Here is a 15,476-nt window from a genome sequence, read left to right as displayed (position 1 = left end):
TAAGCGAAGAAGCTGTAGATATTAGGCCACCAATTTTGTTTCATTGCCTTGTTTGTAAGCAGAGCTGCCTCTCTCATCCACGTGCATCGCACAAACACACCTTTTGCTGGCGGGGACGCCAGTAGCACAGCTCCATGCAATCTCCTGTGGCTCCTCCTGCTTCTCAATACTTCCAAAAGTTCAGCAGTGACTGTGATGAGGCTGAATGAAATAAATGCCTAAGAACTAGCCAGACAATACTGGCTTGAGCTTATTAAGGCCTGACTCTACAGCCCATCTCATACTGCATGATGTTTACCGTGCTTGCACAATATAGCATTGGTAAACCAGAGGTGAAAAACTGTTTACACTTCATTGGAATTACCTCCAATTTATAGCAGATTTAGAGCTCAGAATCTGTCCTGAGTAGGTAACAAGACGCAGAGTTTAAAATAGTCTCATTAGGTAAATACTGCCAAGTAAATCCTGAAGCCTTTCTCCTTGGTTTTACTGGAACAAAATAACCAACGACTTATCTTTCCTGGCTGAACAGAGGATGAATAAGGACTCCAGGAATCGACCCGTAGTTTGGGTTTTCACAAAAGACCAAATTCTACTACTCTTACTCATAGTGAGCACTACTTTACTCCTTTTGAGCTACTCAAGGGGCACGTGACTTCTCAGTGTGACTAAGAGGAGCAAATTCTGGGCCAACAAGAGTAAAATAAGCTGCAGAGTATAAGAAAAGCCTGGAGTTAAACACATCTGTTTTTATCTTCATGTCATTCCTGAGGGGATTGCAGGCAGCTTTTCCCATTTTAAAAATTCGTAGAAGGGTCCCCTGTTAAAGGCACCAAATCTGTGGTGTTTAGAAAGCACCTGTAAATGTCCAGTCCCACATTGCTCATACCTGGTGGCAAATTAGTATTTCCCTATTTCTTCTGATAACGTTTGAGCATTGCATTTACCAGACATGACAGCATCACGCAGACGTCGCATGGTCCCTAACTATTAATACACAATTAACTTTAGGAAAACAACGTTTTATTGGCGGATCATTAAATCGTACCTCAAAGTCTTCTGAGAACCCATGCTGGTTATTAGAATACAGCTCACTGATGTGTTTAACGAACTGCTTGACTGGAATTGCTTCCATATCATCTGTAGAAAGAAAGAGATATTCAGAGTTGCTATATGTATAACATAAAACTTCAAGAGATAAAGTCTTCACTCAATATCACTTAAATCTGAGTTTCCAAGGGCAGAGCTAGTTCCATATGTGACAATAAGAAACCTTGATGAATGTGGCCAATTTTTAAGTAAACTCTTCGTATTATATTTCTAATTCTAAGCACTGCAGTTGTGAATACTGGGAGTCTAGTCTATTCCCCATGATAATTTACGAAGTCCAACTGAAGTTCAGGGATCATTTAGTTCTTGTTTGCAGTTTGAAAATGGCTGTGGATGGGACGAAGAGGCCTCCTCTCCTTCCATGTTGTATAAAAAGAACAGAAGGGACTCGAAATATGAACGTATAGTTGACAATTGCCCCCAGTAAGTTTTTACCAGACAGAGCAGGGACACAGGCTTTTCTGCTGAAAGTTAGTTTTACACAACGATGGAGAATCCAAATGGACTTACCACGAAACTGTCTCCGAGCAAAAGAACAGGCAACACAACACCCACATTAATTTGAGTTCTCTCATGCCAGACACTGTGCATAACATTGAATATGTATTCCACTGGACCATTTGTTCTTGCTCAGCACAGTGCAAATTTCACCCAATATACCAATAAATCACCCACGGACGTTTTTGTACAAGAAAAAAGTCAAAGGCTTGAATTGAATTAAAGACAAACAAGACTGTTTTGAGCACCTGGGACTCCGGACAGATTCTAATAAAGCTGGGGTGTAGGATGGCTGCCTTATTCCTCTTCCTTTCTCTCTCAAAAAAGGCCTCGATGTTGTTATAACCACCACTGCAGTTGGTAGAAACACTGTGCTTGCCAAGATTCATTAGTTAATATTTTTCAGCCTGGCATTTAGGAAATGTAAATTGCTATACAACCGTGATTAGTTTCAGCATGTGAAATAATCTATTGCCTGATGGCTACTATTGTCTGATTGCATGATTTTATGGCAATACTATGGTATTTATATATCCCATTTAATATTCTTCTGAAGATCGCATCCAGTTTATGTTTACTTCCAGTAATTCAGTGGTGTATTTTTGCTCCCATTTAGCAGCCATATGGTTTGGTGCTACAGCTGCATTATAATCTGGATTCTTTTACTTTTAAACATCTACATTATGATAGAAAAAATCCAAATATTTCTACAGATACTTAGCAAAATTTAACGATAAATAAATAGATGTGACATTTACTGTATTCAGAGTGAAAGATCTTTGGCAGCTAAAACCTCTAAGCTGTCACATATGCTTTTCTTAGCAAAGGGTAGGAAGATCTGTATGTGTAAATGAGGTTCTAGTTTGGCAAGAATTTTATAGATCCCTGTCAATCAGATTTCTCTCCTTCTGATGGCAGTTAATATTGACCACATCATTACTCCTCTACTCTTATTTTATGAGGTAATGCTCTAAGGTAGCTTTTTGTGTCTACCGACATTCTCAGATTTCAATCAGCTCTCTTCGATTTTATTTACAAAAGCCAATTGCTAAAGATACGTTTGCAATCTGATCACCTCCCAGCATAGTAATGCTACTTTAATTAACCACATGCTCATTTACTGGATAATACAGATTTCAAAACATTTGACAAGTGTATGCTCATCTTAGCAAAAAGCTGCAGCGTGCAGAAATACTGGCACTTTACGCTATTTAAGTGATAACATTTATACTATATAATATTGAGAACATCATAATCTCATAACAACATTTGTATTAATATTTTCGCAGCCAAGAAACCTGAATGGAATGATCTATAGGAACAGCAGTCAATAGTGAGAGCCTGTAGAACAATCTTTCCTCTCCTGAAAAGTAACCCATATGCCCTAGATTTCCTTAAAAATAACTGCTGCTATGATAGCAATTTCACATACTCGCACAAGAAAAGTTCCCTAGTTATCATTTGGTTTTTTTCTTGAGTAGTCTAGCTCAACTGAGACCAACCAAGATCAAGGATTCACTGCAGCAGACCAGTGTGTCCAATTTAATTTTGCAGAAGGCAGAATTTAATTTTAATTGTGATCTGTGAGCCAAAAAATACATTAGAGATACCGTGCTCTCCGGTCCATTGAATTCCCACCAATTTCAAGGATGGGTCTGCACCAGAGATCCATGGCAAAATATGGTTAGTTTTCTTTTTATCATCATCACTGCATGGTGGCAGTGTGTCTCCACCTTTACAGCCACTGCTAATTCACCTCTCTTGTTCACTGTCCTTTACTGTTTCTCCTCCCTTTTTCCTCTTCTGCATTTTCACTTCCGATTCCCTCCAGAAGCCTTAACCCAATGCAGTTTCTTGCCCTATTTGATATCATGGGCAACAATTAAACACTAAGTAAATTAAATAGGAAGTACTCTTGACATATGAGCTCACTGGGTGGGAGGAAGCTTGTGTTGCTGAAGCTGCCCATGAACTCAGGAAAACCATGGTGGTGCAAATGTAATTGTTTCATATTACGAAGATTAAAATCAGGGCATTACGAACGTTAGAAACTCAAAAAAATCGCTGATGATTTCCAGCTTTCAAACTGCTGGGATAACATGGTCCTACTGACCATGCAAGACCTGGCAGCTCCTGGGCAGAAGCCAGGCGGAGGCCACCCCTTGAGGGGACAGGCACAGTCCCGAGGGGACAGGCAGCCCGCAGCCGGGCAGGACACGGCTGCTCCCTGGCTGCACGCCTGTCTTGTTCCCTGCCCATAACCACAAGAAAGCAGCTGTACGTAAGATACTGTTTATTACACTAACCAATGAAACAGAAAAGTACTCAAGCAATTTGGACCCGTATTTTTCTATTCGTGACCTCCAACTCCAAACTCCCAGCCAGGAACACACCTTTCTTTAGCTGGGGTATATTCATGCTTAGCCACGGGCAGCTTGTCGGACCTCTGTTAAAATATATACTAATATACTCAGCACTCTTGAATGATATCTGCTCTGACGTTATCTGGAGATGGCTGTGGCCTTCTCTAAGAAAACCAACAGATGTAGCTAGATGCACGGAATGTGCTTTTCCTTGCACTATCTTCAGTCCAAAGGCTTTGGTTAAGCCTTCTTTCCATCTTAAGACAAATGGACTTCAATGACTATAATTCTTTTAGTCAATTGAAGAGATTAATGGAATCCTATAATGGCTAATTAGGAGCTCTCATAGTTCTTCTGCACATATTCCCTTTTGCGCCATATACTTTTTCCCATCCAAAAGCCAGAGTGACATTTGATATTGTCGGTATGATGCTTACATTTTGCAAGACCTATACATTATTCAGAGAAGAGGGAAATGTTTTAATAACATACCTTCACCTCTAACACCGCAGATATAATTACAGTTCTGTCTAGCTTGGGTTTCACCATCTGTTTTATCAGTATCAATAAAGTGATTCTGAATTTATGTCACTACAAAATATGAGCTGAATCTGGCACCATACTAATGTACTTACCCTTTGTGTTATGCAGAGAAGCACGTAATCTTAGATGGACAGAGGCAAAAGTCTCCAGAACTTTAAAACCATTATGTGTATATATATTTATTATTATAAATAATATAACTGACAAGAATATTTTTTATAATCAGACACTACTCGAGCTGACACGTGGGGGTATGTTTAATTACTATGCTAAATATTTAACACTTTGGTGAAGTTCCCATCTTCATTTGTTGGTCCAAGACAAGCACCTGAGATGAGTATCAAAAACACGAAACCGAAGGGGACCACTGTGCAGCTTATTTCCTGCCGCAAAGGGAGAATGCCAAGAAGAAAGTCGAGTTTGTTTAAAAAAATGGTTGAAGAGGAAAACCTTCACTTACACCTCATTTTCTAGGAAACGGCAATTGACAATGCAGAATACTTAAGATGTTCCTTCAGAAGACAGCCACCTTCAAAAAAGCCCAAAGTGTACAGGAACAATAAAGTTCAAAGAGGGTTACATTTTAAATTTGGATAATTAGTAATCCTACCAGGAAGGATTTTCCCCTATCTCACACTTAATAAGCTGCCTTTGCAATGTTAAAGCAATAGGGGCCAATTTCAAATATAAAATGGGATATCGTATCAGAGATGGCATTTCCACATAATAAGATCTCAGATTCATTTCGATTCATTTACAGCCTGAGAGCTCACTGGATAGTTTAGTGGCATTGGATTGGAATAGATGGTTTTGGGTCAGGAATTAATCCAGAAGGTCAAAAGCAAAGTGCTTCCTCATATTACCCTTGTCTAGTTTGGATCTTTGGTGCTTCTGAAGACCAGATGTCTGACACACGTGAAGAAGTCTTGGTAAGATGATTATCTTACGTCTTTCACTCTGTTTGTAAATGCTTTCTGTTTTTCAGCTATTATCCTACCCAGCATACTAAATCCAACATACTCCCTGTATCTTATGCCTTACTTTTAACGTGAAAGCTTATTCCATTTGTTCGTTAGTCACTGCACTTCAGTCTCTCATTTGCAAAGCCACCTGGATTCACGTGCCATAGCTTTCACGTGGCTTGGCCCATCTGCTCCAACAGCAGCCACTTACTGCACTGCTCAGCAACCCTGTGCCATCCCTTGTGTCTCAGAAGCACCTCCATCAATTCTCAGCGTGCTCTTCACAGCTGGCTTCAGCCAAAGGACGAGGGGATTCTCCCACTCCCTTCTCCCCGCCTGTGGAGCTGAGCAGTGAACTGAATCCGTCTGCTGATCTGACTGATGACTATAAGAAAGGATTAATTGATTTGTGGGGAAGCGGAAGAAGGATTAGTTGTCAGTGGGGTAGATGGGCTGATCCTACTCATTACCGTGAGGAACACTGAAGTGACAGGGAAACTGCCCTTTCTGAAGGCCGCACAAACCTAACCTGGCTTATGACAATCATGAAACCAGGGACATTGTTAGTGACATTAATCCTGGAGAATCCACTCTCAATAGAGCAGCCTCACAGTTCTCATCTTCTGCAAAAAAGTTTTCCAGCTGGAAAGAAATATCTACCAGTAGGCTCATAGTAGGACTGGATTTGACCTCTTAACTCACTGAAAAATAAGATATCTGACGAAAGTTTTCCCATATCCATAGGAAACAAGTACCTTTCTGTTCCCAGCAGCACTTAACCCTGGGATGTCGATTCATCTTCCACCCTCTCATTCTCCACTGCTGGAGAGAACATTGAATGCAATCCCAGGACTTTTCTTATAGAATATTTCTTCTTTTGTTAACCACGTTCAGTGTGGTTCATGGGTTTTTATTTTTTACAAAGAGGGATGGAAAATTTCTGCAAGCAGCTGGAATACCCAGCATCAATATTTAGGATGCATATTACTTAAAACTGAGTCTGACAGCCATTCTATAAGGTGCAATTCGTATCAGAGTGAAGGCTGCAGAGCTATAGGAAAAGCTCACCTTCACATGCAGCACTGCAGCGGAACCATGTGGAGAGTGATTCCAACAGATTCATTTCCACAACGCGCAATGGGGCACTCGTACCACGGATTTAAATAGGATCTGCACAGCTGTACCACGCAATATGAGCGCGCGCACAACTCAGTGCTAAATGGGGATGCAAAGCCCAAATATGTCTGTATTTGGTCTGTCTCTAGAAGAGTGGCTGATCATAAAGAATATTGCAAGGATTGACAGCACATCCTTGGGTAAAATTCTGCCCCAGTAGAGATTATGGAAAAACTCCTATCAACTCCACTAAGGTCAGGTGTTCACCTCTACAGAAAAGCTTAAACAAAAGTCTCTAAACCTACAGATGGAGCATACACTCCGAAGTGCACGCACTAATAGGGGTCGGAAACTTCACACACAGCTCAAATTTTGGCCCTGATTGAATTTGAAATGTTTGAGCAGGACATTCCACAGCCAGATCCTGCCCTAACTTATGCGGATACTGGACTCCACGAGTAATTCCACACGTAAAAAAGGGCAGTGCCCAGTTTTATTCAAACCACTTTAGATTTAATGCATTTGAATTATACACATTTATATAGTCAGAGCTTTTAATTCTGCAGTATACTGGCTTTCCTTTCTTAACTATTTCAAATAAGAATGCAACTGAAGCCACTGCGTTTCATTTGGAATAATTAATTTTTCTGACTGATCACATTGCTTGGTGTATAAAAAATGGCCAGAAATATAAGCACAGTTTTATTTGTATAACATGAGTATCAATTAATTTATAATAAAACAAAGTCATAAAAAACCCTTAATATTAAGGTGTTTGCTTTCTGTGGAGATCATGTCTGTGTAAATACTAAAAAGGCAATGCCGTAGGTTTCTTTCTAGGAGCTCAAACTACCTACTGAAACCCTTGAAGGTTGGCATCCTCCTGAAGTCACTGATCTCACTAATTAAGACAAATTATAAATTAAAATAAATTAAGATAAATAATAAATTACTAAGAGTTGGTTATTGGGGATCTATTCCTCATTAATGCTCACATTTTTGTAATCATGTGTTTATGAAGTACTGTTTTTAATTAAAAAACCTTTCAATATGAAAAGGCATGGAAAACACTTTGAATACATTTGAAAGTCCTGGATATGTGGGCATGTTGAGAGAAAAACACAGAAGCCCTTCCAGCAAGATAATTGCTATCTATGTGTTATAATTGAGTCAAATAAACACAAGGGCAGGTTTCTGATAAAGGGGAGACACATGAAAAAGCAGAATATGAAAAATCACCTGTGTAATATTGTAGCTACATTCATCTCTCTTGCTTCAAGATTTAATCTACTACAATGCTATTAGCCATGTGTCAGTCAGGAATATGAAGATGTTAATGACAAAATTTTATATGTGTCAAAATAAGAGCTCAGTTTAAATCTGCTTGTACAAATCTTAGATTAGGTTATCATTAATTATAAATGTAATAGCAATACACTTCTTCCCTTTAAGCAAAAAACCAATTTCAGTCCAAGAGAATGAAATAATGTGAATTTTCCTTTAGCACAGACATTAAACATGATCTTATTTGGTATTGCCTGCTAAGGAACACAATTTTCATCTCACACGTTTCCATCCTCAGGTCCCAGTCCTGCCATCAATTACACACATGCCTTACATGTAAGCACATGAAGGTTCAACTTCAGGACTCTCCGCAGCCCGATGTGATGGCTCTCAGAAAAGGATCTGTCCACATTTCACATCGCCACCATGAAAACATGTATTCAGGTGATTTAGCCAACTCCTGAAGCTTCCATTCTGAGTATCATGATTAGATATCAAACCACAAATTCTTCAGCATGCTGCAGGAGCAGGGCGGGTAGCAGATAAAAAAGGAAAGTGGATGTTCCCTAAAATACCTTGATATTTTCTTGGCTTCGGAGGATGGCTGTGTTTGCAATATTGCATTCACGAATTTAATTGAAGCTGAAGATAGGTACAATTCACAATATGGTGCTGGAACATAAATCCGCAGGGAGCAGAAAGTGGAAATAAAGTTTTAAACAGCTGAAGAGCACTACCTCTGTGCTCAGTGAAGAGCTTCATGCCCTTGAGAAATAAGTCCTCAGCTGCAGTTAGCACTTTTCCCTGTACCTCGCCAGCCTATAGCACAGAGGATGGCTGCGCTCAGTACACTGTCCCTGTAGCAGCCACAGACCTGTCCTGGTGCTCTGCTCTTTAGCTCTTGGGATGCAACTTGAGACAGCTACATCTTAGCAGAAACCAGTAAGATACCAAGCCTCTGCTGGAACCCGCAGTTTCCTTGTCCAATGAGATACCTCTTATTAGAGTCTCTTAATAGAAACAGTTTGACGCAGGGTGGATGCTACCAGAATATGTCAGAAGTGCAGGAACCGAGCTTGTTAAAAACTGTATCAAATCTAACCTCTGGTGTTCATCAGGAAAGGTTAAGGCAACCATGGTTATTGAAGGAATAAGGAAGAAGATTTCAAAATTCTGCAGAGATTTAACAGAAGCTAAGAGTTAGTAAGATGGACACTTGATGGGACTCCTTCTCGTAACTATGAGAAGACAGAGGGAAATGAAGGAGGATCATCGCTGCACTGGCATTCACACCCTCGCATGACTGCATGAGGTGGTCAAGACACCTTTCCACTACAATGTACTTGGCTACTCCACTATGTCCTGAGCTCACGCACCCACACTGAGTCATTCTGGAAGAAGCATGAGAATGTTTCTCCATCAGATTCTGCCACAAGTTAGTTTAAATACACTAGTAATAAACTCCAGTACTAGTTAAAAAATTAATTTACTGCCATTTAAACCTAAAACCACACACACCTTGACCCAAGAACTGGGAAGTGCTCCTTAGTCTTGTAGTCCAGACACAGCTGAAATGACTGGCATCACATCTGAGACATTTTACTTATACTAAAAATGGTGAAAGACATCTGGAATAATACGCTACATGAATCAGCTGCATTGGCCAGCCATTGTGTTCTTTATGAGACATGTTTCTCTGGACTTTGGTCAAGACTACACAGAGTTTTGAGTTTTGACATAGGTTCAAGCCTCAACTGTCTCTGTGCTGATCTCACAAGTCCTGCTGACACCAGTGCCACGGCATCCATTGTGCCCATGGGCTGGGCAAGGAACCAGTAAAGCCACAGCAAGATGCAGAACAACACACCACCCGAGAGCAGGAAAGCTCTGAAACAAAGGAGAAGAGGAGGAGGGTAGAAGTGGAATTTGTGCTAGTTCCACTATTTGATATCATCTCAGTTGCACAGAGGTGCACTTTGGCATTGCTGTTGTGGAGCAGGTCTTGTGATAAGAAGAAAGGAAAACTGATAAGGGATGCATTTTGTTTTGCAGTGCTGCAAAACATACAGGTCTGCAGCTATGATGCTGCTGTTATTCTTACTTATCCAACTCTACCAAAAAGGATCAAGTCCACAAATGTTTTAAGCAGATACTGACCCAGCTATGGAAAAAAAACCAAACCCAAACAGGAACAGGAGCTGGTTTGTTGTCAAAGAGATCTTGCCAAGACCAAATGATATAGTGACGAGATCCAGACAAAGATGATACGGACGTGGCCAAAATTAACTGAGCGCGGAGGCAAAGAGAGAAGATACGGAGAAATAATTTTGTTGGGCTGAACGGCAGGGGAGTTTCAGAAATCTGCCGTTGATTACAGATGCATTACTGTCAAGCACAAGGCTTATGTGAGTTTAGATTTATACCTCAGTTGTAATATCCAGTGGGTGACTCAGTTAATGATATCTCCTTTGTCCTGTGTTTCTCTAGATCAAGCAGTGCAGATAATTATGAATAATGATAATGATTTGGGTCTCAGAGCAAATTTGCACAGATAGGCACACGCCTATGGGTGATGTGGCTTCATGCACAATAATTAAGCACGTACGCCATGGGAAGTGAAATAGAAAATGGGTAAAATCATTCCTTTACAAGAAGATTTTTTTAGATTTTGGACCTAAAAGTTGTACTGTGTGCCTATTGCAGGTAGCTCGCAGACTGATTTTAGTGTTCATAGACCTGAGAAAACAGAGGGCTTGCCCAAACAAGAGCAGAATGTGGTGCAGAAATAAACACAAAAGCTACCTCTGAGCGTGCCGACACATCAGGGAGCAGAGCGGTGGCATGCAGAGACACCAGCGCCGCTTCTGGAACCTCTCGAGCTGCATCAGGACATCGCTGCGTCTGGCTCCCAGACACCTGGCAGAGCCACCCCACACCTGGGCCAGGACCAGCCAACCCAAACCTGCTCAGCTTCCTCCAACCGGCAGCTCACTGCATGCTGTAGATGGGCCCTGGCAGATCCACTAAACACCTTTAGACACATGGCTCTGAATTGCCATCGGTGTGGCTGCTTGCACATAACTGAGAGCAGAAGTCGGCCCATTGAATTGTAGGAGGTAGATGCATGGTTCCTTCTTTTGTAAGGAGAAGGTTTCACAAGATAACAAGGTTACTTTGAAAAACTTGCTTCTGTGAAAATGCCACTTATATTTTGCTTCTAGGATCAACACGGCAAGTAAGACTTTCTCACACCCTCTGGCAGCTTCCGGAGGAAAAGTTCAGAGGTTTATCATTTCATCAGTTGCAATCAGTTCAAAGAAGAATTTTGTCATTTAATGTTTTTAAGGCATTTCAGTGGGCTGCCTATGTGGGAGCAGCAGCTGATGTCAGAGAAGACTGTCATTTAGCAACAGGTATATGGGGAAAAAAGGCCTCTTATACATCTCCAAAGAAGGAAAATATTTAGGAGAGCTTCAAGATCTTTCTAGGCTGTATCTCCCATCTTTGGAGAAAGCCAACATAGAATTTATCTCTACTAGCTTTGACCCTCACTAAAGACTCCCTGTACAGGTAATAGTTAATATACACAGAGAGAGGCACTTCCAGAGGGTGATTTGGCTTTTGGTGGCCTGAATAGCTTTACTGTCAGTGCCAAGATGTTCGAGTTCATCAGTTCATTCTCTCTTGAGACCTTCTGGGCATGATTCAGCTTCAGATTAAGGTGCCTCCATTTGTATGTCTGTATGCAGGTGTCTAAACATCCATTATATCCACAAAAATCTTGTCTTTAGATTGGGAATTTGAGGGCTGGATCCACCTTTGCATCCAACTAAACTAAACCTCTGTCTAAGGCCCAGTTCTTCACGTGCCTTAGAGCTCATCAGCTGTGCCTGCAGATTTTTAACTACAAAGCTTCTCAAGGTGTCTTGCAGCACTTGCTTAGCAGGTGCCTTAATCTGCAGTGCCCATTATCAGGGGTGAGCAGCACTTTCTTAGCTTTACCGAGCCTGAGCAGACCAGAGCGTGCACTGCAGTGATGGTAGCATCATGTCCGTCCCAAAGCTGCTGTGGTCCAACAGCTCGGCTTGTTCTAGTCATGGGAAGATGTCCCCAAAAGGCAGTGTTCTTCTGTTCTCAGTCACTTGCTGTTTCATGCTAGAATGGCTGCTGGAGAAGCGCTAGTGCATGTGCTGGACTTACTGTACCTGCCACCTGCACAGTTTTAATGGAACTTCCTCAGCCTATATTACACTTTACATGAATGCCATCCAGTCTTTAAAGGACCGACCATCAAAACATCCCCATGAAACGGGGAAGAACCACTGTCTCAACAACACAGACTGCGGCATGAGAAGATGAAGCTTTCTGATGGTTTCTTTACCTAAGAAAAAATTGTCTCAATTACAGTAAAATAGCTGTACATTGGCCAAAGAGACTTCTCTCTGAGGGGAGAATTTCTCTCCTCCCCCTGCATTTGCTCGTTATCCCCTGGATTAGCCCACCCTCCCCTTCCTCACGAGCTCTAAGCAGGTATCACACGAGAGCAGGCACGGTGGGACCATTAAATTGCCTGCCAAAAGCGGCCCCAACAGGGAAGCGCTCCTGATTTTAGAGTAGGAAGAATGAGGTTCTCCAACTATTTATGTTCTTTTGTGAAAATTCATTGCAGGTGATCTAAGACGAAAACCTCCCATCTCCTGTTACCCTGCAGGAGAAGGGTGGCTCCTTGCTAAAGAAATGAGGTGGCAAGGACACACATTTTAGTCTGCCATAGAAAGGAGAGGAGATGACAGCGTGGTTTTTTTTTTTTTCATTTTCAGTGGCACAGGATCAGACTGCCAGGCAAACTGCCTAACGTTTTCTGCAGCAATGTAATAGCTAACCTTTCATATTAGTTCCCATGGGTACTTTGAAAGACTTTCTAGAAAGGAGTTACACGTCTACTGAATAAAATCAAGGAAAATGTAACTGGATTCTTTCAGTGTTCTAGGACACGTGTGTCTTCAGTGTCTCGGAAATGGCTTTGATTGCTTTTTGGTAAAATGAATCTAATTAGCTGCAGATTGAATCCTAGACCAACAACACAAATTACAGAATATGACAAGGAAACTTAAAACACCTTGAAGCAACAAGTACAAGCGTTTGACAGACTGAGGTCAATACAACAATTTCAGTATCTTAATTCTGCCTGTGAAACTGAGCAACATCAAACACGGCAGCAGCTGCAAAGGCCACTGTAACGCCAAGCTGCTCTCTGTCGTCGCAGCTTAAAGGGAGCTGGATCCTGCTCTTAATAATTCCCAGGGGAAATGCCTCATGAAGCCAGTACAGTGCTACCTCTGCTTCCAGCTTCGCTCTTAGTATAGCCGAGAGGAGAATTTGACCTTTGGTAACTTGATTAATACCAAATTAACAGATGGCTTAGGACTTGAGATTGTTTGCGTATCTTTGTGCCTTGCTGTTCTCCCCGAGAAGCAGCAGACCCCACCTCTGCACACGCTAAAAGCGGGGGGCAAGTCCCCCAGTCTCGAGAGAGCAGCGGAGCTGCATATCCCTCGTCCATAACCTGCCCTGATGGAGCAGCTGGTTTCACCCTGGATGCAATGCCTTAGCGTTTTTAAGAAGTGTTGCTCATGTTTTTGACATTTTACAAAGGTTATTCCGAAATTTCTATTAAAGTAATGTGGAGAGGTGCCTATGGAAAAATACAGCATTGGCATTCAGAGCCTCATTGCAAAGCACCTTAAATTAAATGAAGCAGCACCGATACAACAAATTTCTACCAAACCCCCATGATTTATCACAAGCATAACCTTCTTTATGTAATTAAAACAGACTCCAAATAGCGCAAACACAGGAGATTAAGCCCATCTTACCTGGAATAGGTATAATGGGAATACTTTCATTGGGGACCACACGGGGGGAACTGCTGTCCTCCACATAGAAATGGGCAGTCTGAAAACACTTTCTGTTAAAGGAAAAAGAAGAAAAATAGATTCAGGGTGTGAAAAACTGCCCTCTGAAAAAATAGCTGACAACTTTTGCACGTGTTCTGCTTCTCTGTTTCTGTTCCATTTCTGCGCCATACTTTCAGACGTTATAGTTTTAAAACATCGATGCATCAAAACATATGCACATTTTCTACAGTTACAATCGTAATTCCAGATTCTGGTGTGCTCTAATTCATTGACATCTGACATCCAGCCATCATAAATGCCTCTGTATAGTATTGCTACGTACCATTGAATATGAAATTGTACTCACAAAAGTCAGTGGTTGCAAAACAGGTTTCAAACGCATCATTGAGAAAGAAAATTTGCACACAAGAAACATTCAGCATACAGTTCAAGCCAAAATCCACCTAAGACGCTAGCATTTCCAGGGAAAACACACTACTGGAAAAGTTTCTGCTGTGTAACAGCCAACAGACAGTAATACCGCATCTGTAACTGCTGCATATTGTGATGTTCTGCTATGAAAGTTATCCTTCAAACATTACAGTTTTTTGTTTGTTTGTTTTTTAACGCTAAAGCCATATCACCCTCATCCCATCCTCCTCCTGCAAACTTGTATTACATATGCTGCTACAGAAAAATGCAATAGCCACTTAGCTTGGGCCCCAGGACTCGTCTCTGAAAAGGCCTATAAAGAAAAGGAGAACTTAAATCCACCTGACTCTTTTTTACCTGTATTTAATGCAAAGCAGAGAGCACAAGCTGGTCATCACAGAAAAGGTACTGGGCAGAATAACATCAAGAGATCCGAGGAGACTCTGCATGGTGATGTTAACTGAGGCAGGGTTTTCCAACACCAGCGTCACTGCTCATTGCTGACTTAATGAGCTGCTTGAGGCTGGAACTGAATATTTAATGAGTCTTGCTTGGTGTGAGCAGCTATTGTGGCAGGAGAAGGGTCTGCTCTCATCTGTCGGGGCGCTTAACAATAGCTTCCCATTGCAGAAAGATCCCCCTCATTGCAGCCCTTAATGAACTGCTCCTCAACACCTGGGCAAAGTTTGCAGGCGGCCTGGTGAGCGGTGCCTTTTTGTCAAGTTGCCGGTTCGCTTGCTGAAACATATTTGCACATCGTGGCTTATAACTTTCTGCCTTGCAGTCTGCTTCTCTGTAAGTCGGGCATTGTGCTCTCCACGGAGAGCCCACTCTGCAGAGCCGGCTTCGCTGACATCGTCAAAGCCATTTCTGCTCCCTTTGTTTTCAACATCCGTACACGCCAGAGAGCAAAAAAGTCACTGAAAAATCAAACCACCCTCTTAGGCGAAACCAGAAACTGAAATAATCATGGGCACTCGCATTCTATGTGTTTGCACTTCCTACCGCGCAGTCCCAGTGCTTTATAATGCAATCACATGTGATGGCAGCACCAGTACAACTTAAGACAATACAGAAGCAGAAGAGAGCAGATTTCACAGCATGGAGTAACTGTCTCGGAGCAGCTTTCTATTTTCAGGCACGATGTCTCGCATTGTGCTGAAGTTATTTATTTAGGGGGCACGCTTTTGTTAAGAAACACCATAAGGTGAATTCACACACGAGGATGCAAGACGTGCAATAGTCTCACAGCATTTAAAAACATCGGCTGA

The 15,476-nt window shown here is 41.6% G+C and overlaps 1 protein-coding gene across 3 annotated transcripts in view; it reads right to left on the bottom strand.

Moving 5' to 3' along the window:
• Window positions 1–15,476, bottom strand: part of PTPRG (protein tyrosine phosphatase receptor type G) — a 415,376-nt gene that overhangs the window by 30,672 nt on the left and 369,228 nt on the right. For all 3 annotated transcript variants that reach the window (XM_074602189.1, XM_074602190.1, XM_074602191.1), the window contains 2 exons: window positions 13,753–13,844; window positions 1,049–1,140 (listed from right to left, as the gene is read on the bottom strand). In XM_074602189.1, coding sequence (XP_074458290.1) covers window positions 1,049–1,140; window positions 13,753–13,844 — 184 coding nt within the window. The remainder of the gene's footprint in view (window positions 1–1,048; window positions 1,141–13,752; window positions 13,845–15,476) is intronic.

This window comes from Larus michahellis, chromosome 10, assembly GCF_964199755.1.
Source record: "Larus michahellis chromosome 10, bLarMic1.1, whole genome shotgun sequence".
Classification (NCBI taxonomy): domain Eukaryota; kingdom Metazoa; phylum Chordata; class Aves; order Charadriiformes; family Laridae; genus Larus; species Larus michahellis.
Note: the sequence above shows the minus strand (reverse complement) of the source record. Positions and strands in the feature narration are given on the sequence as shown.